We start from the raw sequence: 24,803 nt of genomic DNA, 5'->3' as shown, positions 1-24,803 counted from the left end.
CAGTTTTCCAGCTTCACCCACAAATACACATTTAGAAACCAAATGAAATATTTTTTCAGTGTCATGCACACTCACACATTTAGTAAAAACAAATTCAATCTAGGCATTTCCCCCTCCCTGCTTATTTTCACTATCATTATCAGTTAAATCTTGAGAAAATAAATAATCATAGAGATAGTGGAGTAATTGAAGTTACAGAAATATGTGTAGGGAAGTCTAAAAGGAGCTATTGGTTTGGGGACACATTCTGGGAAGTCAAGGAAATCCAGATCATTTAGGGGAAAGACTCAGCTGGCCAGGAAAGAAAAACAAAACAAAGCAAACAAAAAACAAAGCTAGGGCAGATCAGAATGTCAAAAGAAGAGGGAGAGTAGGAAAGCATCAAGTCCATTCTCACTATAAAGCCTACAGTAGCTCTCAAAAATAAAGGAAACATGCACACACTCTCTGGGGACAGACAGACAAACATACCAATTTTCCCAATAACAGTTAAGGGAGGTAATAAAACATTCTGTTTTAGAGCTTCCTAAACTGTTGCTGACAGAAAACAAACAGAGTAGGTATCTACTTCTGTCAGATACAGAAATGGAATACCAGGAAAAATGTTTTTTTTTTTTTAACTGACCACAGAAACAAAGGAATAGAGAAAGTCTGATTCTCAAAGTGCAACAAATTCTATTAGTCCTCAACTAGAGGAAAGGAATCTTTCTTATTCCAACTTTCATATCAGGAGGGAAAACAGGCAAAAGGGCAGCTTGTCATTTTTTTCTTTCTTCTCTATGTATAGAAGTAACCATATGGACCACCAGTCCCATCATGACAAGAAAACCTCCAATTATTATTTAGAGTGTGGATCATTAAAGGCTATTTTAGTTATAATTACAAGGGCAAAGCAGGGAGAAGAATGAATTGTCACAGAGAGAAGTGTGTATTCGGCAAGAGGGTTTCTGAATATGAACAATATATTATAAGGGCTTATTTGAAAAGCATAGTTTTTGGGGGGTACACAACTGGTCCTTTATCATCCATGGAGATGGAAGAGAGACTTTCTTATCTGCTAATCTGTTATTGGTCTGAGATATAGTGGATTCAAGCTTGGTGATTTTTTTTTCACAAGAATTAAGATAAGAGAATGCAAAACAGAAGAAATTGGGTGTGACTTCCTTGTTACAAGTAAATTGATTATTTCTCACTTGATTGTTAACAATAAATAACATTGATTATGCTAACAAAAGAAAAATAGTCTTTACTACTATGATATCCTTTAAGTTTTTCCTCTCCTTTTTTTCTCAATTTCTTTTCTTTGAGAGAATCATTCCTTACAAAGGAGGATGAAAGAAGATTATCTTTTTTATAAACCAATATTTTTCACTATGTTCCAAGAAAAGGTAAAAATGGGAACATGAGTTAGACATAAAAAGTGATATCATAACAAAATGAAGAGAGCATGAAAAAGCTTACCTGTCAGATTTATGGATAAGGGAAGAATTTTTGATTAAACAAAAGAGAAAGAGCATTACGGGATGTAAAATGAATAATTCTGATAACATTAAAAAGTTTTTGCAAAAACAAAATCAATGCAGCCAAGATTAAAAGAAAAGGAAACTGGGGGAAATTATTTTTATAGCATGTGTCTTTGATAAGGTCTCTTTGAGAGAGACCTAAATTTATACCAATATAAGTCATTATACAACTGATAATGAAAGGATATGAACAGGCAATTTTCAGATGAAGAAATTAAACTATATACATATGAAAAATATTTTAAATTACTATTGATTAGAAAAAAATGCAAATTAAACAGCTCTGAGGTACCACCTCAGATTGGCTACTATGATAGAAAAGTAAAATAACAAATATTGGAGGGGATGTGGAAAAGTTGATTTTTTGCACAAAACCAATGCATTGTTAGTGAAGCTGTAAACTAATCTAATCATTCTGAAGAACAATTTGGAACTATGTCTGAAGGACTCAAACTGTGCATATCCTTTTATCTAGCAATACCACTACTAGGTATTTATCCTAGAGAGATAAAAGAAAAAAGGACTTATATATACAAAAATATTTATAGCAACTCTTTTTATGTTGACAAAGGACTGAAAATTGAGGAGAAACTCATCAGTTGAGGAATAGCTAAATAAGTGGTAGTATATGATTGTGATGCTATAAAATATGATGAGCATATTTTATGGTTTCCCTGAGATGAGAAAAACACACGTCTTGGTATCTGGGCTTAGATTCAGCATCACACATGGTGATTTATATTTTTGAGATTGTGAATCTTGTATAATACTAATTTAAATTTATTTATTTAGCAAGAAGAAGAGAAACTAAATGTTGAACTGCAGCAACAACAGAAATTGTGGGAAGAGGATTTAAAGGAACATGAGGTAATTATATTTGTTGTTTTTATTACTGAGAAGATTAATCTTATTTTGAGTTGTTCCTTTTTTTTCCCTTTTTAAAAATTTTTAGTATTATTATAGCTTTTTATTTACAAGTTATATGCATGGGTAATTTTGCAGCATTGACAATTGCCAAACCTTTTGTTCCAATTTTTCCCCTCCTTCCCCCCCATCACTTCCCCTAGATGACAGGTTGACCAATACATGTTAAATATGTTAAAGTATAAATTAAATACAATATAAGTATACATGTTCAAGGAGTTATTTTGCTGTACAAAAAGAATCGGACTTTGAAATAGTGTACTATTAGCCTGTGAAGGAAATCAAAAATACAGGTGGACAAAAATAGAGGGATTGGGAATTCTATGTAGTGGTTCATAGTCATCTCCTAGAGTTCTTTCGCTGGGTGTAGTTGGTTTTAGTTGTTTCTTTACCGATGCTTTAGAGTTTTGTTATTATGTAAGGCTGCTTTCATTGATCTAGATTTTAAACATTATAGAAACCACAGTTCTGAAAATTTACTGAATGCCAACATTAAAATAACATGCTAAACAAATGTTTTCATAGTATATTTTTGTTTACCATTTATCTTTAGTATTGAAAAAGACCAATATTGTGAATAATTCATCCTAAACAGAGTGTGTAAATTAAGATTATTTTATTCATTCAGCTTAGTTGATCTAATAAAGTTTTCATGTCTTCCCCCTTCCGAAAATTTTTTTTTTTAGAAATTTTACTATTTAAAAAAATTATTTATAGCTCTAATAGTACAGCATGCTGTTTTTGTTAGCAATATCCAGGCATTCTAATGTTTTAAAAGAGGTGCTTCAAAGATGCTCTGAAGAAGTTAAACTCTTAAGGGTTTAACTTTACGGCTCTCTGTTTTCTTGCCACTTTTGAGACTGTTTGATGTCAGCTCCTTCATCTCAGGCCGAATAATAAATAATAAATAAAGAATAATCTATTCTGATACATTTTCTTTATTCTGAGAATATTTTAGCTGAAACAGTAGAAATAACAGACTGTCAACTGATTTTATGTTCTGACTACATAGCAGGATTTTAGGCTGTCTGTAGATATGGCATATAAATATTTAAAAGTACATAATATTTTTGCTATGCTTATCACTAAAGAGACCACTTTTTAATAAAATGAAAAGTATAACAATTGTTTCATATTCTATTCCTTTTATAAACTTGTTTGTTAACCTAAAACTTACTGGAAAAACAAAGGTTTTCTCTTATAATATATCTTTATAGCAGATGTCTTATTTCTGATTTCTTTAGAACCATCACAGTCAAATTACTCCTGAATACTTTCCACTGTTAACTATAATATAATATTGCCTGGATTTTTGTTGATATAGGAGAATAGGAAAAATGGTTATAATATTTTGAAAGAAATAATAAACTTCATATTTTAATCAATTAAATATTTTAATTCTTTAAAATGTGATCATATTTTATTAGAATTAACCAGTTTGATTATTTGGCAGTTTCACCCATTGTTTCAATCTTTTTATTTATATTTAATGATTTCCTGTTTTAATTTAGGAGTTTATCAGAAGGCTACAGTTACAGATGGAAGAGGAAAGAAAAAGTTTGGAAGAACTAAAGGCAAAAGAAAGACAACATTTGGCAGATCAACAGCATAATGCAGCCATAAAAATCCAAACTAGGTATCGAACATTTATGGCTTATCAAAAATATGGATCAATTATTAAAGAACGTATTAAAAAGAAAGAAATGCTAGAAAAACAAAAACAAGAATGGAAAGAAATAGCAGACAAAATCCGACAAAAGGATGAAGAAAGAAAGAAAAAAATGGACAAGAAACTGAAAAGACAAGAAGAAACAAACAATCAAAACCAAAAAGAACAAGAAAAGAGGCAGGAGGAATATGAAAAAAAGAAGAAAATTTTGAAATTTAAAAAAGAGCAACAAAAGCTAATGGAAGAAGCAAAAAGAGAAAAGCTATTTGGAGAGTTGGTAATGAAAAATGAAAATAAAAAAAGAGATCTTGTAGTAAAAAAAGAAAACAAAAAAAGTGATGAGTGGGACAAAGAATTATTAGTGAAAAAAGAAAATAAAAATCAGGATAATATGTCTGAAGAGATTTCCATGAAATTTTTTACAAAGAAAAAAAATCTGGCTATAAAACCATTAGTGGAAGAAGAAATCAATGAAAAAGAAGATATAAGCAAACATATAGCACCAGAAAATGAATTGAAAAAAATAGACATAGCTGAACAGGAACCTATTCAAAAATTAAAGCAAAAATTACTTAGGGAAGATATGTCAAAACAACTAATAATAGTAGACTTTGAAAAAGAACAGAAAGAAAATCTAGTAAAACACCAAGAACTGGATGTGTCACAAAATGAAAAGAAACTAAATGAGAGTCTAGCCACTGAACAGGAACCTATGCAAAAATTAAAGCAAGAACTACTTGGGGAAAATATGTCAAGACAACTAATAATGATAGACTTTGAAAAAGAACAGAAAGAAAATCTAGTAAAACATCAAGAACTGGCTGAATTACAAAATAAAAAGAAACTACATGAGAGTCTAGCCACTGAACAAGAATCTATGCAAAAATTAAAGGAAAAACTACTTAGGGAAGATATGTCAAAAGAACTAATAATTATAGACTTTGAAAAAGAACAGAAAGAAAATCTAGTAAAACATCAAGAACTGGCTGAATTACAAAATGAAAAGAAATTACATGAGAGTCTAGCCACTGAACAGGAATCTATGCAAAAATTAAAGCAAAAACTACTTAGGGAAGATATATCAAAACAACTAATAATGATAGACTTTGAAAAAGAACAGAAAGAAAATGTAGTAAAACATCAAGAACTGGCTGAATTACAAAATGAAAAGAAACTAAATGAGGGTCTAGCCACTGAACAGGAATCTGTGCAAAAAATAAGGCAAAAACTACTTAGGGAAAATATGTCAAGACAACTAATAATGATAAGCTTTGAAAAAGAACAGAAAGAAAATCTAGTAAAACACCAAGAACTGGATGTGTCACAAAATGAAAAGAAACTAAATGAGAGTCTAACCACTGAACAGGAACCTATGCAAAAATTAAAGCAAAAACTACTTAAGGAAGATATGTCAAAACATCTAATAATGATAGACTTTGAAAGAAAACAGAAAGAAAATCTAGTAAAACATCAAGAGCTGGCTGAAACTGAACAAAATGAAAAGAAACTAAATGAGGGTCTAGCCACTGAACAGGAATCTGTGCAAAAATTAAAGCAAAAACTACTTAGGGAAAATATGTCAAGACAACTAATAATGATAAACTTTGAAAAAGAACAGAAAGAAAATCTAGTAAAACGCCAAGAACTGGATGTGTCACAAAATGAAAAGAAACTAAATAAGAGCCTACCCAAAGATTTCATAAAATCACAAAAAAGTGAATTTAAAGAAAACATGACAAACCACCTACAATTAGAACAGGAAAGAGAAAAAGGAAATTCAATAAATGAAAATGCAAGAAACAAAAGCCAAGAAGCCAGAGAGGTCAAGGGGACAAGAAACAAAGTAGAACAGAATAGAAACAAACAGAACCAGGAAGAAGACAACTCCGAAATAATGAAAGAGGAAAATCAAAAGAATGGAGAAAGTCTTGAAAAGGGAGATCACTTCAGAGCCTCATTAAATCTCACACTTTCACTACAAAAAGCAGAAAGTAATGAAAACACCTTCAATAGTGTGAGTGTGATGGCATCAGCCAAAGAAAGTGATTCACAAGTTATTGATAATGATGAAAACTCAGATTCAAATATTCTGACAGATGGTGAAACTATAATCCTTAACACCTCTGATATCATTCTAAATGTGGAAAATAATTCATGCAAGAAAAAATCTGTTTCCCTTGTTTCAACATTTTATGATCACACGGGTGGCTGTGATAAAAGCTCATCAGCATCTGAAGAAACCACAACTGTTCCATGTGTTATGAATGAAATACCAGGGAAGTTTTGTTGCGTGTCTACTCATTCTCTAAAGAAGATAACAGTTTCAGCTGTAGTTGAAGAAAAGAGACTAGCTTGGATAAAGACCTGTAGACCGTGGCTTGAAATCTTTGGGGAAATCCAAACAAAGAAAACAGTTAAAAGAAACAGACCTAGGAAGTGTTCAATTAGCAAGCTGCCACCTCTGAATGCAGTGGAAATCCTGCAAGGTGGCCTGTGGAGTACCTTGCAACAGGTAATATACCAATTTCTTCATGATATCATTTCTTTTTGTTTGCCAATACAAATGGATGTTTGCCAAAATACAAATGGTCTAAATCATAGACCATTTCTTTATTGACCATAGTATTTTTTGTTGGAGAAACTATCAATCCACATTTATATTATAATGTATGTAAACCATTAACAAATGGGTAACATTAAAAAAAATTGAGATAAATTTGATTATGGTAAAAAGAATCCAGAAGGTAATATTTGAATTTTATATATAAAAAGTAAAATGGTTCATTTTCTTTGTAAATGAGGAGCAAAGTCTCTGAGAATATTCCATTCAGTATATCTAGTATACCATCCAGAACATTGTAGAAAGTTTTCATTACCATAGTTATTTAGGTAAGGAAAAATTTCATTTTCCAGAGTAAATAAAACTTGGTATGTTTAAAATCAGTTTAATAGGTAATCACATTATATATGATGTGAAAACAAATTCAGTTTTCTTAGTAATTTTCAAGTCTGTGTTTCTGAATAATATTATCCTCATTATAATGTAAAATATTATGTCCAAAAATCTATTTAAAAATCTAATAATATAGATCTTTAAGATTTGAGATTCTCTAATATTAATTTCTCTATATAGCCTGTGATCATTATACTAAAATTAGGTTCATTTAATCAGTTTTATAAATGTGAAGGTTTTTGGGGGGGTTGGGGTATGTGTGGCAACTTTGGCCCAGGAGGAACCCAATTCAGCACCAGGAGTGAAGCCCATACTCAGGATTCATATTTAGGCCGATTGGGTTTCATACTGGAGAAAGTCTGACTTCAAAAAGAAAGAAATTAGTGTAACTTCAACTCTGGAATTCTGGGGGAAAAAACCTCTTTGATACTATTCTTCCCCAAAAGAATTAACAGAGTATCTTCTAGACTGTTACTCATTGGGCAGAGTAGTAGATATCAAATGTAGGTCAGGAAAGCTTTCTTGTCCAACAGGAAAGAAATACTCAAAACAAAATTTATAAACTTGCTTTAAAACATAAAGCAATAATCCATAACACCTATTAGCTCTACTCGGACTTATTGACAAAATTGTAGCAGCTGCCAAAAAGATACTTCACTTTCCTCTCTAAATATGAACTGTATTTGCAATTCAGAGATCTACTGTTTGTCCAGAGGAGACTTGGCAGACTCAGGTGTTCCTATCAAAAGAGAAGATCTTTCCTTCTTGCACCCTCTCTACCTCTTGAGGGCAGATCTTGCCCTCAAGTTGGCAAGTTGTTTTTGACATAACTCTTTTTGTCATGGGGACACCCTAATAACCAACCAGGGGCTGCTGTTTATGCTTTGGCTGTAGCAGTGAGTCAGAGAAGAGACCAAGAAGCTCACCAGAAGAGACAAGAATGCAGGCTTAGACAATAATTCTCCAGTTTGTTAAATTAGATGGATTTACAGGTATGCTGTTCTCCCTTTTAGAAAGTTTTCCAGGACTAGAGAAACTCAAGCACAGTCTTTTCAAATGCCTTCTCCTAGTGTACTTGCATTAAAAAATGAGCAATATCCACAGGACACTATTCTTAATGTCCTCCTAAATGGTGTGCAGAGTCCTAAGACAGATTTAAAAAAAAAAATTTTTATTCTTTTAAAAAATTTATTTTATTTAAAGAAACACAATAAGGAAAAAAAAAACAGAAAAGGAATATAAAACAAAATGAAACAAAACAAAAGAGAACCTTGTCATGTGCCCAGTGGAACATCAAGGAGGATTCAAAATATATAATAACATATAGTAGGTATTCAAAAAAGTACGTGTGTGTGTGTGTGTGTCTGTGTGTGTGTATATGTAAGTGTGTGTATGTATGTATGTAATGAGTAGAAAAAATTATATTCATAACTATCATCCTTGAAAATTGTTTTTTTGTTTTCTGCTGCACACTTTTTTACTTTATTGTTTTTTTTTCCCTTTTCATCTCTCCCACCACCCCAAGCAGGTTATAGTTAAGAAAAGATATATTTATATATACATATGTAGATACACACACACACACACACACACACACACACAGATATACATATATCTTTCCTAACTCTGCTGATTCTTTGCTTTAATTCTGCTCCTAACTTGCCTAGCTATTATTTAACTTTGCCCCAACCCCCACCCTTTACTTCCCTGTCCACCCATCCCTCCTCCTTTATTCCTTTATAGATTTTGGAGGGTGCTATATCTTTTATGGTATATATATATATATATATATATATATATATATATATATATATAAAATGTTGCCTATTTAATCTCTTCCCGATGTGAATAGATTTTCAGAACGTTTTTCCCCCTCTAATGCCTCTGTGCCTGTTCTTCCTCTGTACCTCATTTGTATGACATAATTAGTATTTTTACCTTAACTCTGTCCCAGTCTTTTTTGCGTTGCCCTATTGTTTGATGTCAGTCTTAAATATATGGTATACATTACCCTTGTTAAAAAACAAAAAACAATTTGTCCATGTTGAGTTCATTAAACTTAGAAAGTCCTGAAAATCTGCAAGTTCATTGGATATCCAGTTTTTTCTCTTTCAAAATTATAATTTACCTGGATATGATATTTTTGGCTACAAGCCTAGTTCTTTTGATAGTTGGTAGATATGATTCTAGAACCTGCAATCTTTCTTGTGGCTGCTGATAAATCCTGTACAATTCTACTTGTAACTCCAGCATATTTGGATTTTTTTTTCATTGTTTCTTGCAAACTTTTCTCTTTGATCTGGGGATTTCAAAATTTGGCAATAATGTTCCCATATGTTTTCAATGGTTTTTTTGCCCCCTTTGGGGGCAGCTAGGTGGCACAGTGGATAGAGCATCACCTTGGAAGTCAGAAGGACCCGAGTTCAAATGTGACCTCAGACACACTTCCTAGCTTTGTGACCCTGGGCAAGTCACTTAACCCCAATTGCCTCAGGGGAAAAAAAAGGATGCCTTTGAGGTAGTAATCAGTGGATTTTTTTTCTATTTCTACTTTCCCCTCTTGTTCTATTACTCCAGGACAAATTTCTTGGATTATTTCTTGCATTATTTTGTTAAGGTCCTTTTTTTGGTCACAACTTTCAGATAATCCAATTATTCTTATATTTTCTTTTCTTGATCTGTCCCCCAGATACATTGTTTTTGTTTTAAGATGTTTCACATTCTGTTCTATTTTTTTTTTTAATTCTTTATAATCTGCTTTGTTATTTCTTGGTCTCATAACTTCCCCTTAACCAATTCTAATTTTCAAAGAGTTATTTTTGTTTTTGAGTTGGTTAACTTTTCTAGTTGGTTAACTTTTTTCCCATAATTTTGCTTACCATGGAATTTATTTTGTTTTGTTTTGTTTTAGTTTTTCCTCAGTGTCTCTTCGCATTTGATTTTCAAAACCTTGTTTTAGTTCTATTACTCTTTCCAGGCAGGAAGCCATTTCATGTTTCTCTTTGGGGTAGAATTTTTTTTAACTTCATTATCCTCCTCTGAAGATGAACCCTGGTCTTCCTTATTCCCATAGTATGTTTCTATGGTGAGTTTTTGTTTTTTTTTGTTTTTTTTGTTTTTTTTTTTTAATAACAGTGTTAGAGTAAACATCTCGATTCATGGATTGAGAGGATGATGCCTCAAGCTTCCCTTCAGCTCTCCCCTCAGACCAGGAACCTCAACCAAGAGTTTCCTCCTCCCCCTCCAAGTGCCCACAGCCAGCAGCATCCCAACCCCACTGCCAACTCATCAGGTGTTGGTTCCTTCTCATCCAGGGCTGCATTTCAGTAGCATAGCTGGATCTGGAGTTCCCAAACAGCCAAGGTTCACTTTGTCTTTGGGACAAAAGCCACCACTCCACAAACACTCCACAAACAGGTGAAAGTCTCTGTGGCTCCTGCTGATGCTCCAACCATAACCCAGCTAGCCCCAAGGGTCCCCACTGATGAGCTATCCTGGAAGTATTTGCACTTCACAGGGACCAGGATTTTTCTTCAGATCCTCTCAATTTTTATCAGGAGGACCCTTGTTCTGTCTCAAGTTTTCTTGATTTTTCATTAATCTTTGTTTGCTTTGAGGTAAAAATTTGTTCTATTTGTGGGGCAATTCAGGAGAGCTTGAAATTTAACAACCTACTCTGCCATATTCCCAGAACCCTCTAAGATTTATTTTTTTCAATACAGTTCCCAAATGGTTTGTATGTTTTCAAGATCTAGACTTACCATAGTTGATGGGCATTGAGGCTATGTTTAATCTGAAAATACAAAATAATACAAATTCAACATACAGACAAAATTTTATAAAGCTCTCTCATGTTATTTGCCTGGGGCTTTATAAGGATCTGTCCCAATATGAAACAGTTATAAAAGAATGAATAGTTAAAAAAAATCTGGAACACAGAAGAATCTTTGGAAGGTACAAGGATCATGAATCCATGGGAAAAAGTTTCTTGGTATAATGCATTTAATTATGTTTTCAAGGAATAAAAATTATATCACATGAATAAGGTGGTATATTTTATAATTCAGAAAAATATATAGTGGGAATATCTGCATGATTTGAGATCAATATTGTGGCAGTTCTATTACATTATAAAATTGTACAGTATTTCCCCAGCAAGTGGAACAGTTTCAAAGGAGGTCAATTATTGATAAATACAGAGTTTTATATATGACTGGCTTAATAACATTTTTTGACCATTCACTTGAAGAAATAATTTAGAATTATTCTTGCACATTTTCAGTAGAATACAGTAACAATGTTACACACTTGTTTTTATTGGATTTCCTAGGTTACAAGAGTAACATTTCAGGATTTGCCAGGTTGTAGTCTTTGCACATTGTCAGAATGTACAAGTCTTCAATTCCTGAGTCTTAGACGTTGTGGATTAACTGCTCTGGAAGGACTGAATAACTGCAAAAAATTGAAGTATATTGATGTACAGGTACTTTCCTCAGTGTTTCTTTTTGTATTATTCTGTGATATAGTACAAAATATTTTGTGTGAATATTAAGTGGGATTTTGTGTAGGATATCAAATGGTTTGGAGAAAATATGTATTACTAGAATGTCTTATAATTAATCCATTGCTCCTCAGGGAACACTTTAGAGGAAATTAGACAATCTAAATTTGGGAATAGAGGGAGATAACAAGGTGTGGTCTGCCAAAAATGTCATATTTTGATTAAGAGAAGAAACAACATGATTTCAAATAACATTTTTCATTTTTTAACTCTCTCTGAAGAAATAGAATATTCTCTTCTGGGTTAGCAGTTTTTTTCATCTATATCAGAAAAAATTTTCTAACAAGGATAATTGATCTTAAATAGGCAGTCTCACAGCATTTGCAAAGTAAGTGGCTCCTTAACAAATATATTATAGAGAAAATTATATGGATTGTACCAGCTGACTGCTGTGATTTCATATTTTGTTAATTTTTTTTTCAAATTTTATACATTTCTTCCAATCCTATTCACTGGGATCAACTGGAGCGCATTTAGTCATTTTGTTTCAGAACTTTTCTAATATGTGAAGTAATCCATCAATCCTTTGAATTTTTTTCTCCCAACTAAATAGCTAGTTTCTTCGACTGTTACACTTATAGCATAGTTTTGCTATGCTAATCTTTCTTCTATGAAAGTTCTCTAGTTTATCATTGTTGTTTTTCCAAAATATAGGATCTGAAACTTAATAAAATAATCTAAAAGTAGTCACTAATAACTTTCCATTTTGGATTATATGCCTCTAAATCTAACTATATGGTAATTTGTTGTCATGCTACTTTCTTCATTCCAATTTATTAAGTACCTACTATATACAAGAACTAACACTGTACTTGAAATCTGTGACGACCGTACGCTAACACCCAGGATACCTTAGAATCAGATGGAGTCAGGAAGTCAAAAAGTCCTTAAGTTCAAAAGTCCTTAGTCTTTATTCTTGGTCTTTGGGGGTAGAAGTAAAGGGGATGGAAATAGAATGATTGCCTTCTACCTTGTCCACCACAAAAAGTGACCCTGGCTCGTCTTACTCTACCCCCTAGTCCCTCCTACAATCCTCTGTATACACCAATCATTGAGCCAGCACAGGATAGTGGGAAGGGCCATTTTCCAAGCATATGCCCATGGAGTATTGTCCAATAAGTAGTTAGCCTCAAGTGCTCGGCTGTCATTGACCTCAGTATATCGACTCAAGAGCCCTCTACATCTCCAACTTTCTTTTGTTTTAGAACACAGGTGGTCATGCCATCCCTGAATTCTCAGGGAGGTGAGAGCCCCCAAAAGGAGGTGATCACACCCTCCCTGACTTCTCAGGAAAGGAGGTGAAAACACCAAAAGGAGGTGATCACGCCTTCCCTGATATCTCAGGAAGGGAGATAAAAAGCACCAAAGGGAAATGGGGATTGCTAGCAGGTTACTGGGCTGAAGGGTCTTATTAGAAGCAGGTATGCATAAACCCCTCAGCATGGGAGATATTACACAAGCACATAGCCATAACTTACAGACTATTAGTGATGAATCTCCCTACAACCAGTGCCGGCTCAATGTGGTTCAACAAACTTGAATTGTACATGCAAGTAGTGATATAACAAAAATATGAATCAATATGGTATTGTAAGAGATTTCCAGAAGTCCTAGAAGGAGGGTATGTAAACAACAGTCACACATACGCCTTCTTCAGCAGCCAAGACATAGTCCAAAATCAATCTATTGTCCATTGCTTCATATGTCAGAGAATCCAATGATTCCCACAAGTTTTTGAAATCCTTCAACAGTCTTTTTATGTGTTAGGGAATCCAATGATTATAGCAGATTTTGAAGTCCTGCAAAAATCTTATCATGTCTCAGGGAATCCAGTGATTCCTGAGGGTTTTGAAGTCTAACAATTTTTTATGTCCATGAGTCAAACACCATAACTGCTATGCTCATTCAGTGGTGGGCACAGTCAGCAACGGAACCACTCGATGTTTCTTGGGTCTTCTCCTTCATTTCAAGGGTCTGCTCCATCTCTCTCCAATGGACAAGGCAAATATGGCTCTTTGGCACCCATCTGATTCCTTCTCCGTCTGTGGATATACAAACAAACCCTCTCTCCCAAGCAATTAACCTATCTGGTCCTTTCCATTCACCACTTTCTGGGTCTCTCCACATTACCTGGCAATTATCTAAAGATAGTAGAGCTGCTCGCACTGGACACTGATTTTCCAGAGGGTTATAAAACCTGTCTGCTGGAGCCAGTGCATCTTTGTCAAAAATCAAGAAATTAATAGTATAAAGAGCTTAGATTCAGAAGTTCTCTAGGGTTACCTGTAGATCCCCCTTTCTTTTGTTTTTGGAATAGTGTCTTAATGTTTCTGTTTCTCCTCTCTACTATTGCCTGTCCTTGAGGATTAAAAGGTATGCCAGTGGTGTGTAAAATCTTATACTTTGTACAAAAGTGTGCAAAATGTTTAGAAGCATATGCAGGTCCATTGTTTTTATGGCTTGTGGCACACCCATAATTGCAAATACTTGTATAAGGAATTCAGTGACCACTTGGGCTGTCTCTTTTGCTGCTGGTATTACAAAAGTGAATCCTGAAAAAGTGTCTACCATAACATGGATAAAAGACAGATGACCAAAAGATTTATAATGGGTCATATCCATTTGCCAAATTTCACTGGGTCTCAAACCACGAGGGTTCTTCCCTGGAGGCAGTGTAGGAGCATGGAAAGGAAGGCAAGCTGTACAGGCTTTTACTATGCTCCTTGCTTCCTCCCTTGTTATTCCAAATTGCAAACGTAAAACTCGAGCAGCCTGATGATATTTAAAATGAGATTTTTGGGCTTCTTGAAATAAAGGAGTATAGTTAGAAGGGTATCTGCCTTTGAATTACCATCAAAAATAGGACTTGGAAGTCCACTATGAGAGTTGACATGAAAGATATAAATCTTACCTGGATGCTTTCTCACTTGCTCTTGAAGTTCCTTAAAGAGTTGATATATATTAGAGGCTACAAATTTTATTTGGGCTGTGGCAATTCTTTGTACCACACCTACTGAATAGGCTGAATCAGATATTATATTTATATCTCATTGATAATAAGTAAGAGCTAAAATGATTGCATACAATTCATTCTGCTGAGTGGACTGAAAAGGAGTTCTGACTATCTTTATAATTAAGTCACGAGAATATACAGTGCAAATATTATTTTGGATGCATCTGTAAAGATAGTTGGTCCTTTAAGAGGAACTTTAGAAACCTTTTCTTCAAGAATCCATCGCCAATTATGTAATAGTCTGATTATCTTTAATGGAGACCCGTGTGTAAAATTTGGAGCTGTGGCTAATAAAATTTGGCACTCTGGGATAGTTTCACAGCATACATTAATTTGTGCATTAGTATAAAAGGTGTATATCTTGTCAGGTCTTATTCCAGATAATTGTACTGCTCGCTTAATGGCCTTTAATAACATTCTAGCCACAAACACTGGGTAAGGAGTAAGCCTTTGTTTTGGTTGTGCTGGGAGGTTCATCCACTCTATCACACTGTCTCCTTGGTGAAGGACTGCTATGGGTGTCTCTTGTGTAGCAAAAACTGATATTTCTAAGGGTTTTTGAGTGACTCAATCCCATTGGATAAAGCCAGTTCAACTTCTCTCAAAGCCTCTTGGAGCTTCTTTTGTAAGCTGGCTGGTGAGTTTAAAGCACTGTCTCCCCTTAAAATACCGTATAATGGTTGCAATTGATAGATAGTGACGCCTAACACTGGACACATTCATTGGATATCTCCTATCAATTTCTGAACGTCATTTAAGGTGTTTAACTTCTTTGTTCTTAAGGAAAGTTTTTGTACTGTAAGCACCTTAGGGTATACTTCATATCCCAAATATTGAAAAGGAGCATGTCTTTTAATTTTTTCTGGAGCTATGTGCAATGTGTACTTCCTTAGTGTTTCTATGGTCTTTTGTAGACATGCTTCTAATATATGTTCCTCAGGCACATATCCCAATATATCATCCATGTAATGTAATAACATAACTTTTGGAAATGCTTTTCTTACTGGAGTAAGAGCAGTAGCAACATACATTTGACACATAATAGGGCTGTTTTTCATTCCCTATGGTAAAACTGTCCATTCATATCTTTTATAAGGCTCAGCTAAGTTAATGCTGGGCACTGAAAAGGCAAATCTTTTCATATCCTCCTTATCTAGAGGGATAGAATAGAAACAATCCTTAATGTCTATAACCCAAAGAGGCCATTCTCTAGGCAATTGAGTAGGAGATGGAAGCCCAGGCTGAAGAGTTCCCATAGTTTCCATCTGTTCATTTACCTTTCTTAAATCAGTCAACAGCCTCCATTTTCCAGATTTCTTTCTTACAACAAATACTGGGGAATTCCAAGGACTTAGAGAAGGTTGTAAGTGTCCTTGGTCAAGTTGCTCCTGTACTATATCTAATAAGGCCTGAATTTTATTGCTACCTAAGGACCACTGTTCTATTTACATTGGTATATCAGTTTTCCATTGGATAGGAACAGGGGAAAGTGTTGGCAGGCCTTCAACAACAACCCTATCTAAAAAACAGAGGTACTTCCCCACAGATTGATGGGGATTTTTTTCAACTATAAAAGGAGTAAAAACTCCTGTTTCACCTTCAAAAGTCCATCTCAAAAGGGTAGCACTAACTTCAGCTGCTATTGATCCCCCTATGCCAGACATGTAGGTGTCTGCCTTAATTTTTGGCCAGTGACTAGTCCAGTTGGCACCTCTAATGACTGTATGATCTGCACCAGTGTCTACCAATACTATATCATTTATATGGCTAGTGAGCATAGGTCGGTCAGTTGTCACAGCTGCTGTCCTGTATATTCCTGGATTTTGTTGTTTGGAGTCAGAATCTGGGTGATTACCACCAGATTGTTTATTAGGAGTCTGTATTAGTAAACCTGATGCTGCTACTTCTCCTGGGTGATAAGTCACACATTGTCTACCTGTATTAGTGACTGGGATATTATGTACACATTCTCCACTTTTCCCACATCAGTGTATGGATAGACATTGTTTTGTAAGTGCTCTCAGGAGGTGAAATGGTCAAGCCTACTGTGCCTGGAGGCAAGGGATCCATAGGCTGGAGAGGAACAGATTTCACCTCTCCAGGGGGTATCTTAGTTGTCCCAGCTGCATACAACTCTGTTCTCCCCAAATGTAATCCCTTTCTCCCATCAAGTTGCTTCCTGGCTGGTTGATTGTGTAATCCCCTTCTCCTATCAGATGACTTTCTGGCTGATTGGTCATGTCTGGGTACTGGACTTCTAGGCACTGTCTGGGTGTAGCATCGGCTGCCAACATGCCCAAAGTATTTTTTATCTTGGGCCCTGGGGCTGGGCCCCTCATCCCATTTCCCTGAATCAATCTATGTTCTGATGCCCAATGGAAGCCTCTGTTGTATTTTGGACATGGGGTTTTGGGTGTTGTTCTCCCACCCCGTTTTCTCACCTGTCTGCCAACATTGAGCTTTCAGATGCCCTACTTTACCACATTGAAAGCATTGATGAGTCTCTGGAAGTCCTTTGCTAAAAGGGACCCTGTCTTCCCATGTTTGGATCTTGGGAAGCCTGCATCATAGCCTGGCTATAAAAGGCATTTGTGCCCACTGTGGCACAGCGTCTTATGATCTCCTCTAAAATAACATCCTTGTGTAGTTCTAGTATAATTCTTCTACAAACCTCATTAGCATTTTCTTTAGCAAGTTGCCTTATCATAATGTCTCTTACTGCATTTTCATTATTAGTTTGTACGACAGCAGTCTGCAGACATCCCACAAAATCAGCAAAGGGTTCATTTGGCCCTTGTGTTATTTTTGTGAAGGCTTCACCCTTATTGTTTTTATTGGGAAGAGAAGTCCATGCTTTGATAGCAGCGGCAGCAATTTGCCCATAAGCTGCTAAGGGGTAATTAATCTGTACTGAAATTTCTGCATAAGAACCTACACCTTTAGTTGGTCACAAGTGATTGGAGGATTAACTCCACTATGACTATTTTGTTGGGCTTGTATCCTACAGAACTCACTATATTCAGAAAGCCACAAGTTTTGTCCAGGTTCTAAGCATGTCCTTGCTATAGATTTCCAGTCCCTAGGGGTTAAGACTACATAAGCTGACATAAAGAGTGCAAGCCTTTTTCAAGTCTTTAAGGATTTCTATATCAAAAGGAGCATATCTTCTACTTTCTTGACCTGGAGTCAAACTGTTGAATCACAGGATACATTTCCAGTTTCAAATCACTAAATTCTGCCCTACTTCCAAGGCTTTAAGATCTGCCTTTTGCAATCTAGTCATAGGAGGGGGTGACTTTTTGGGGGGAGGTGTTGGTGGTGTCATTGCCCCTCCCACTACTCCTCCCCCCTCCATCCTGGAAGGTGAAATTGCTGGGGGCGTGTCAAGAACCAGTTCCGGTTTAAGCGGGGTTGAAGCTGCTTTGTGAGAACGAGAATCACTATGCCCTTCACCACATCCTTCACCATGCCCTTCATCCTCACTTAACTCCCCATGCCCTCTGGTGATATGGCTTTTAATCCCTCCTTTGTCCTCCTCATTTTCCTCGCTTCCTCATCTGGCCATTCTTAGAATTTTTATTTTTTCTATAACTTGCAGGATTCTTCAAGGCCAATTGTATTATGCTGTATGTATAGAATGTTCAGGCGCCAAATGTGATGACCACGCTAACACACCAGGATACCTTAGAATCAGGCAGAGTCAGGATAAGCAAAAGTCCTTAGTCTTTATTCTTGGTCTTTAGGGGTACAAGTGAAGGGGATGGAAGCAGGATCTCCGCAACTTCCTTCTTACTTGTCCACTGCAAATAGTGACCCTGGTTCATCTTACTCCACCCCCTAGTGCCTCCTACAATCTTCTGTATACACCAATCATTGAGCCAGGATAGTGGTAAGGGTCATTTTCCAAGCATATGCCCATAGAATATTGTCCAATCAGTAGTTAGCCTCAAGTTCTCTGCTGTCCTGACCTCAGTACATCAACTCAAGACTTTCAGACCTCTACAGAAATCCATTATAAAATCTAGGTATTTTTCACATGAACTGTTTTATAGCCATGTGTCCCTGAGATAAACTTGTATAGTAGCTTTTTTTTAGCAGGTGACTCTAGAATTTTATTAAATTTTGTTAATTCTTGTAACTTCTCAATAGTTTTTTGAAACTATTATTGTCACCCCAGTTTCTTAACATACTTCCCAGTTTTATGTTAACTATAAATTTAATAATTACACATCTTGCATCTTATCCAAATAATTGATAAAACTGAGAAGTGTGAGAGGTACCACATGAGTGAAGATGAGGAAATATTCTAAAGTTAAAAAAAAAAGAGTGGAGTTGTCAAACTAACCACTTGACTTCCATTCCTTATAAAATTCTAAGATGTATTATACAACTGATTTTCACTAAGACATTGCTTAGGTACAGCAAAATTAGAAGTTAAATGAATTCAGAACTAGTAGTGTTCAAGATTAGACATAGAAATAGTCATTAATGAGTTGACATACCATTGAGGAAGAGTTATAAAAATGTTCCCTATATTCAATGGATTGTATATTCTTTTTTGAGCTACTATGAAGTAAGGTTTAAACAATGTTCATCTCCCACCCTTCCATCTTCCCCTCCATTGTAACACATCATTTTGTGTCATTCTCTCAAATTCACCTAATACCCATACCTTCTCAGGGTATATTTCCTTTAGTTGTACTATTGTTCATACAGTTTTTAAAAATTCCAATTATATATGGAGAATAAATATGAATCAAAACATAGTATGTTCACCTTTTGTTGTTGTTGTTTACATATTTTATTTTGTTTTTTCTTTCTCATTCCCCTCTCCCTTCTTTTGATCTGATTTTTCGTGCTCAGCATGATAGATATGGAAATATGTTTAGAAGAATTGTAATGTGTTTAACCTGATTACTTACTGTCTTGGGAAGGGGAGTTGGGGGGAAAGAGGGAGAAAATATGGAACACAAGATTTTGCAAAGGTAAATAGTGAAAACTATATTTGCATTTGGAAAAATAAAAAAAAAGCAAGGATTATAAGTATAATCTTCCTGTGTGTGGATATAAACAGTTTGGCTCCATTGAATCCCTTATATTTTCTCTTCCTTCTTTACCTGTTTATGAATCTTTGAGGTCTTGCTCTTGGAGGTCAGATTTTTTGGTTTAGTTTTGATCTTTTACTTATGAAAGCTTGAAATCCTTCTATTTTGTTGAATGATCTTTTTTTTTTTTCAACTTCTTGTAGTATCACACTTAATTTCACCTCCTTCAGGAATATTATATTGTATGTGCACTGATCTTTTAGTGTTGCAGGTGCTAAATGCTTTGCAATTCTTATTGTGAGTCCTGATATTGGAATTTTTTCTTTCCTGTCCCTACCACTTGTCACATTTTTTTCCTTGACCTGATAATTCTGAACTTTGACTATAATGTTCTTTGGAATTTTTATTTTGGAGTCTCTTTCCTGAGCTGATTGGTAGATTCTTTCAATGCCAATTTTCCCCTCTGTTTCCATGACACCATGACAGTTTTCCTTGATAATGTCTTGAAAGATCTTGTGCTATTCTTCTGTTTGATTATGACTTTCATGAAGTCTAGTAATTCTGATATTATCTCTCTTGGTTCTATTTTTCATTGTTTTTCCCATGAACTATTTTTAAATTTTCTTAAATTTTTTATTCAAATTTATTTGATTCTTGAAGTCTCATAGAATCATTAGCTTCCATTTGCTCAATTATAATTTTTCAGGTATTGTTTTCCTCCCTTGGCTTTTATAATTTCTTTTCCATTTGGCCAATTGTATTCTTTAAGAAATTGTTTTCTTTAGTGGCTTTTGTATCTCTTTTTCCATTTGACCAATTCTATTTTTTTCAGTAGTTTTCCAAGGTGTTGCCTCTTTTTTTCATAATTCTCTTGTATCACTTTCATTTCTTTTTCTTATTTTCTTTTTCTGCTTCGCTTATGTAATTTTAAAGCTCCTTTTTGAATTCTGTTATTTGTTCTTGGGCATGAGACCACTTTCTGTTTTTCTTTGGGGTTTTGCCTATAGATGTTTTGACACTATTGCCTTTTTCTAAATATGTTTTCATTTTCCCCATCACTAAATTACCTTTCTGTGGTAAGAGTCTTTTTTCTTGTTGTTTTTTGCTCATTTAAAAAAAAAACAAAAAAACTTTTTCCTTTCTTTTAAAGGAAAGGGGTTGTTTCCTTTCCCCCTGGGGAAGGAGTACTTGGGATTGTTGTGCTAGTAATTACAGGCCCTGGCTGTTGACTTGCTGCTGTGCTGATGCTGCTGTGAAATCCATGGGGAACCCTTGTATCTAGTGCCACACTGAGGGGTGAGATGAGGAGTGGTTGGTACTTCTAAGGTCGTAGGGATCTGGCAGCTTACCTGCTGCTGAGCTGGAATCCTAGTGATGGTGACTCTAGTGTGTGCTGAGGCCCAGGAGGTTTCTCTGCCATCTTGGTTCCCAGAAGTCTTACCTCTCAGTTTTTAAAAAGTCATTGATAGCAGCTCAGCAATCACATTCATTAGCTATTTTCATTTAACAGCCTACTAACCTGACATAATCTGTTTTTAAAGATATAATAATCTGTTGTCTTTAATTCATTCTGTTTTTAAAGATATAATAATCTGTTGACTTTAATTCATTGAAGACAGGTCAGTGTTCCATTGACACAGTCTTACTCATCTTGGATTTCAGTTTCTTATTAAGTATTCTTGTTCTGTCATTCCCAGTCCAGGGCTCATTTTTGGTTTAAAAACTCTAAATTAAATTGCCTACTCTTACTTGGTACAGATTACAAATCATCTATCCTGTGTGTTTTTATCCATTTTTTAAATAGGTTTAAAAAAATCCATCCAACATGCAGAGTCCTCTTTAATATTATTAAAAACATTTTGAAAATTACAGACCACTTTTCACACAAATTAAGTCTGATCTAACCAATTGGAAAAATATTAAATGCTCTTGGATAGGGCGAGCAAATATAATAAAGATGACAATATTACCTAAACTAATCTATTTATTTAGCGCTATACCAATTAGACTCCCAAAAACTATTTTAATGACCTAGAAAAATAACAACAAAGTTCATATGGAAAAACAAAAGGTCAAGAATTTCAAGGAATTAATGAAAAAAATCAAATGATGGTGGCTTAGCTGTACCAGATCTAAAATTATATTATAGAGCAGCAGTTACCAAAACTATTTGGTATTGGCTAAGGAATAGATTAGTTGATCAGTGGAATAGATTAGGTTCAAGGGACAAAACAGTCAACAAATATAGCAACCTAGTCTTTGACAAACCCAAAGATCCAGCTTTTGGGATAAGAACTTACTGTTTGATAAAAATTGCTGGGAAAATTGGAAACTAATATGGCAGAAACTAGGCATTGATCCATACTTAACGCCAGTACACCAAGATAAGGTCAAAATGGGTTCATAACCTAGGCAAAAAGAATGAAATTATTAATAAATTAGAGGAACACAGAATAGTTTATCTCTCAGACCTGTGGAAGGGAAGGACTTTATGACCAAAGCAGAACTAGAGATCATTACTGATCACAAAATAGAAAATTTTGATTATACCAAACTGAAAAGTTTTTGTACAAACAAAACTAATGCAGACAAGATTAGAAGGGAAGCAATAAACTGGGAAAATATTTTTACAGTCAAAGGTTCTGATAAAGGCCTCATTTCCAAAATATATAGAGAATTAACTCTAATTTATAAAAATCAAGCCATTCTCAATTGAAAAATGGTCAAAGGATATGAACAGACAATTCTCAGATGAAGAAATTGAAACTATTTCTAGTCATATGAAAAGATGCTCCAAGTCATTATTAATCAGAGAAATGCAAATTAAGACAACTCTAAGATACCACTACACACCTGTCAGATTGGCTAAGATGACAGAGAAAAAATAACGATGATTGTTGGAGGGGATGCGGGAAAACTGGGACATTGATGCATTGTTGGTGGAGTTGTGAACGGGTCCAACCATTTTGGAGAGTAGTTTGGAACTATGCTCAAAAAGTTATCAAACTGTGCATACCCTTTGATCCAGCAGTGTTACTACTGGGATTATATCCCAAAGAGATTATAAAGAAGGAAAGGGACCTGTATGTGCACGAATGTTTGTGGCAGCCCTTTTGTAGTGGCTAGAAACTGGAAACTGAATGGATGTCCATCAGTTGGAGAATGGCTGAATAAATTGTGGTATATGAAAATTATGGAATATTACTGTTCTGTAAGAAATGACCAACAGGATGATTTCAGAAAGGCCTGGAGAGACTTACACGAACTGATGCTGAGTGAAATGAGCAGGACCAGGAGATCATTATATACTTCAACAACAATACTAGATGATGACCAGTTCTGATGGATCAGGCCATCCTCAGCAACGAGATCAACCAAATCATTTCTATTGGAGCAGTAATGAACTGAGCTAGCTATGCCCAGAAAAATAACTCTGGGAGATGACTAAAAACCATTACATTAAATTCCCAATCCCTATATTTATGCACACATGCATTTTGATTTCCTTCACAAGCTAATTGTACAATAATTCAGAGTCTGATTCTTTTTGTACAGCAAAATAATGTTTTAGTCATGTATACTTATTGTGTATCAATTTATATTTTAATATATTTAACATCTACTGGTCATCCTGCCATCTAGGGAGGGTGGGGGTAAGAGGTGAAAAATTGGAACAAGAGGTTTGGCAATTGTTAATGCTGTAAAGTTACCCATGTATAAATCCTGTAAATAAAAGGCTATTAAATAAAAAAAATAAATAAAAAAAAAAAACAAAAAAAAAACCATTTTGAAGGAACCAGTGGAACACTGGACCTCTCCATCTGTTATCCTTCCTCACATGTGTCATATAACTAACCAACCTCCTTTTCCATTTATCATAGCCTTTTATATCCCTTAGGCCATTATTTGAACACCAGTCAATAATCATTGTAAATATGCCGCAGTTTGCTTGCATTTATAATAAATCTCTCCCTTGCCTTTTTATTAACCCTCAATTTGAATTCCTCAGAAATTTTGATGTTCCAGGCTGACTTCAAAATTAGAGGTCATCACTAGGAGAACATTTGTGTTGAAAAATAGGTTTTTGCTTGGAATCATTAAAAACATTGCATAGTTTACCAAATGAAATCTACTCCACTCTCTTCCACCTCTTCAGACTTAATTTCATTCCCCAGTGCTTGTCCCAAATATACATACTTACCTACTAATTCAAATGTACTGGCTTTCTAATTACACAACACAATCTAGACCAGGACCAGGGAACATCCGGCTTGTGTTCCATTTAAGGCCTACAAACCATTTGGTCTGTCCCTGCCAAGGGAATCACAAGCAATAGCAATCTCAAGAACCTTGAGTTCTTTTAAGTTGATAATTTTGTATGATCCATGAATATTGTTATAAATATTCAAATGCCCCTTGACTGAAAAAAAGGTTCCTCATTCCTGATTTCGACCATGGTTCAGCAAACTATAACCTTTGGGTTAAATCTGGCCCTTTCTTTGTTTTTGTATGGCAACAAAACTTTTCTTAATATGTAAAAGAACATTCTTAACTCAAATGCATTGCAAAAACTGTATTGACCAAAAAGCTGTAGTTTGTTAACCCTTTTCTGGACAATAGGCATTTTTCTTATTTGCTTTTGCTTAATGTGATTTATTAAGCTAATCTCTTTTGAATAATAGTGGATTTTATTGATGAGGTCCTCAAGTAGATGAATAGTTTTCTTAGCTCTTGATTTTATGTTAGTTATTGTGAATCAGTGAATACTGATTGTATTATACTTTTACAAAGTAAAATACTTTATAATATTTTTACAAAAACCTTTTTCTTTTATTTTGTATTCATCATCAATCCCATTTCTGAACATTACCATCCCTGGGAGTGTTCTTAATGCACTGTGATGCTTCTGTATTCAGAAGCTTTTATTTTCTTTGATTTTTTTTTTTGATGGGGGGGAAATATATCAATTGATTATTAAGTTCACAGTGTATTTACATTGTTCTTTTGTAGAATAGAACTTCCATAATTCATCAAAATCTTTTTTCTTTGATATAATAATTTGGATTTTGAGAATGTTCCATTGTTTTGGGGTCATTTTCCCCCATTAAATTTAAT

The 24,803-nt window shown here is 34.7% G+C and overlaps 1 protein-coding gene across 4 annotated transcripts in view; it reads left to right on the top strand.

The window, feature by feature from the left end:
* The window catches only part of LRRIQ1 (leucine rich repeats and IQ motif containing 1), a 315,252-nt gene that overhangs the window by 34,630 nt on the left and 255,819 nt on the right, over nucleotides 1-24,803 (top strand). For all 4 annotated transcript variants that reach the window (XR_004229855.1, XM_031940562.1, XM_031940561.1 and 1 more), the window contains 3 exons: nucleotides 2,316-2,390; nucleotides 3,959-6,628; nucleotides 11,400-11,552. Coding sequence is in view for 3 of the 4 variants with exons in the window: in XM_031940562.1 (XP_031796422.1) it covers nucleotides 2,316-2,390; nucleotides 3,959-6,628; nucleotides 11,400-11,552 (2,898 nt within the window). In the remaining variant the exon portion in view is untranslated. The remainder of the gene's footprint in view (nucleotides 1-2,315; nucleotides 2,391-3,958; nucleotides 6,629-11,399; nucleotides 11,553-24,803) is intronic.

Source organism: Sarcophilus harrisii, chromosome 5 (assembly GCF_902635505.1).
Source record: "Sarcophilus harrisii chromosome 5, mSarHar1.11, whole genome shotgun sequence".
NCBI classification, from domain to species: Eukaryota; Metazoa; Chordata; class Mammalia; order Dasyuromorphia; family Dasyuridae; genus Sarcophilus; species Sarcophilus harrisii.
Note: the sequence above shows the minus strand (reverse complement) of the source record. Positions and strands in the feature narration are given on the sequence as shown.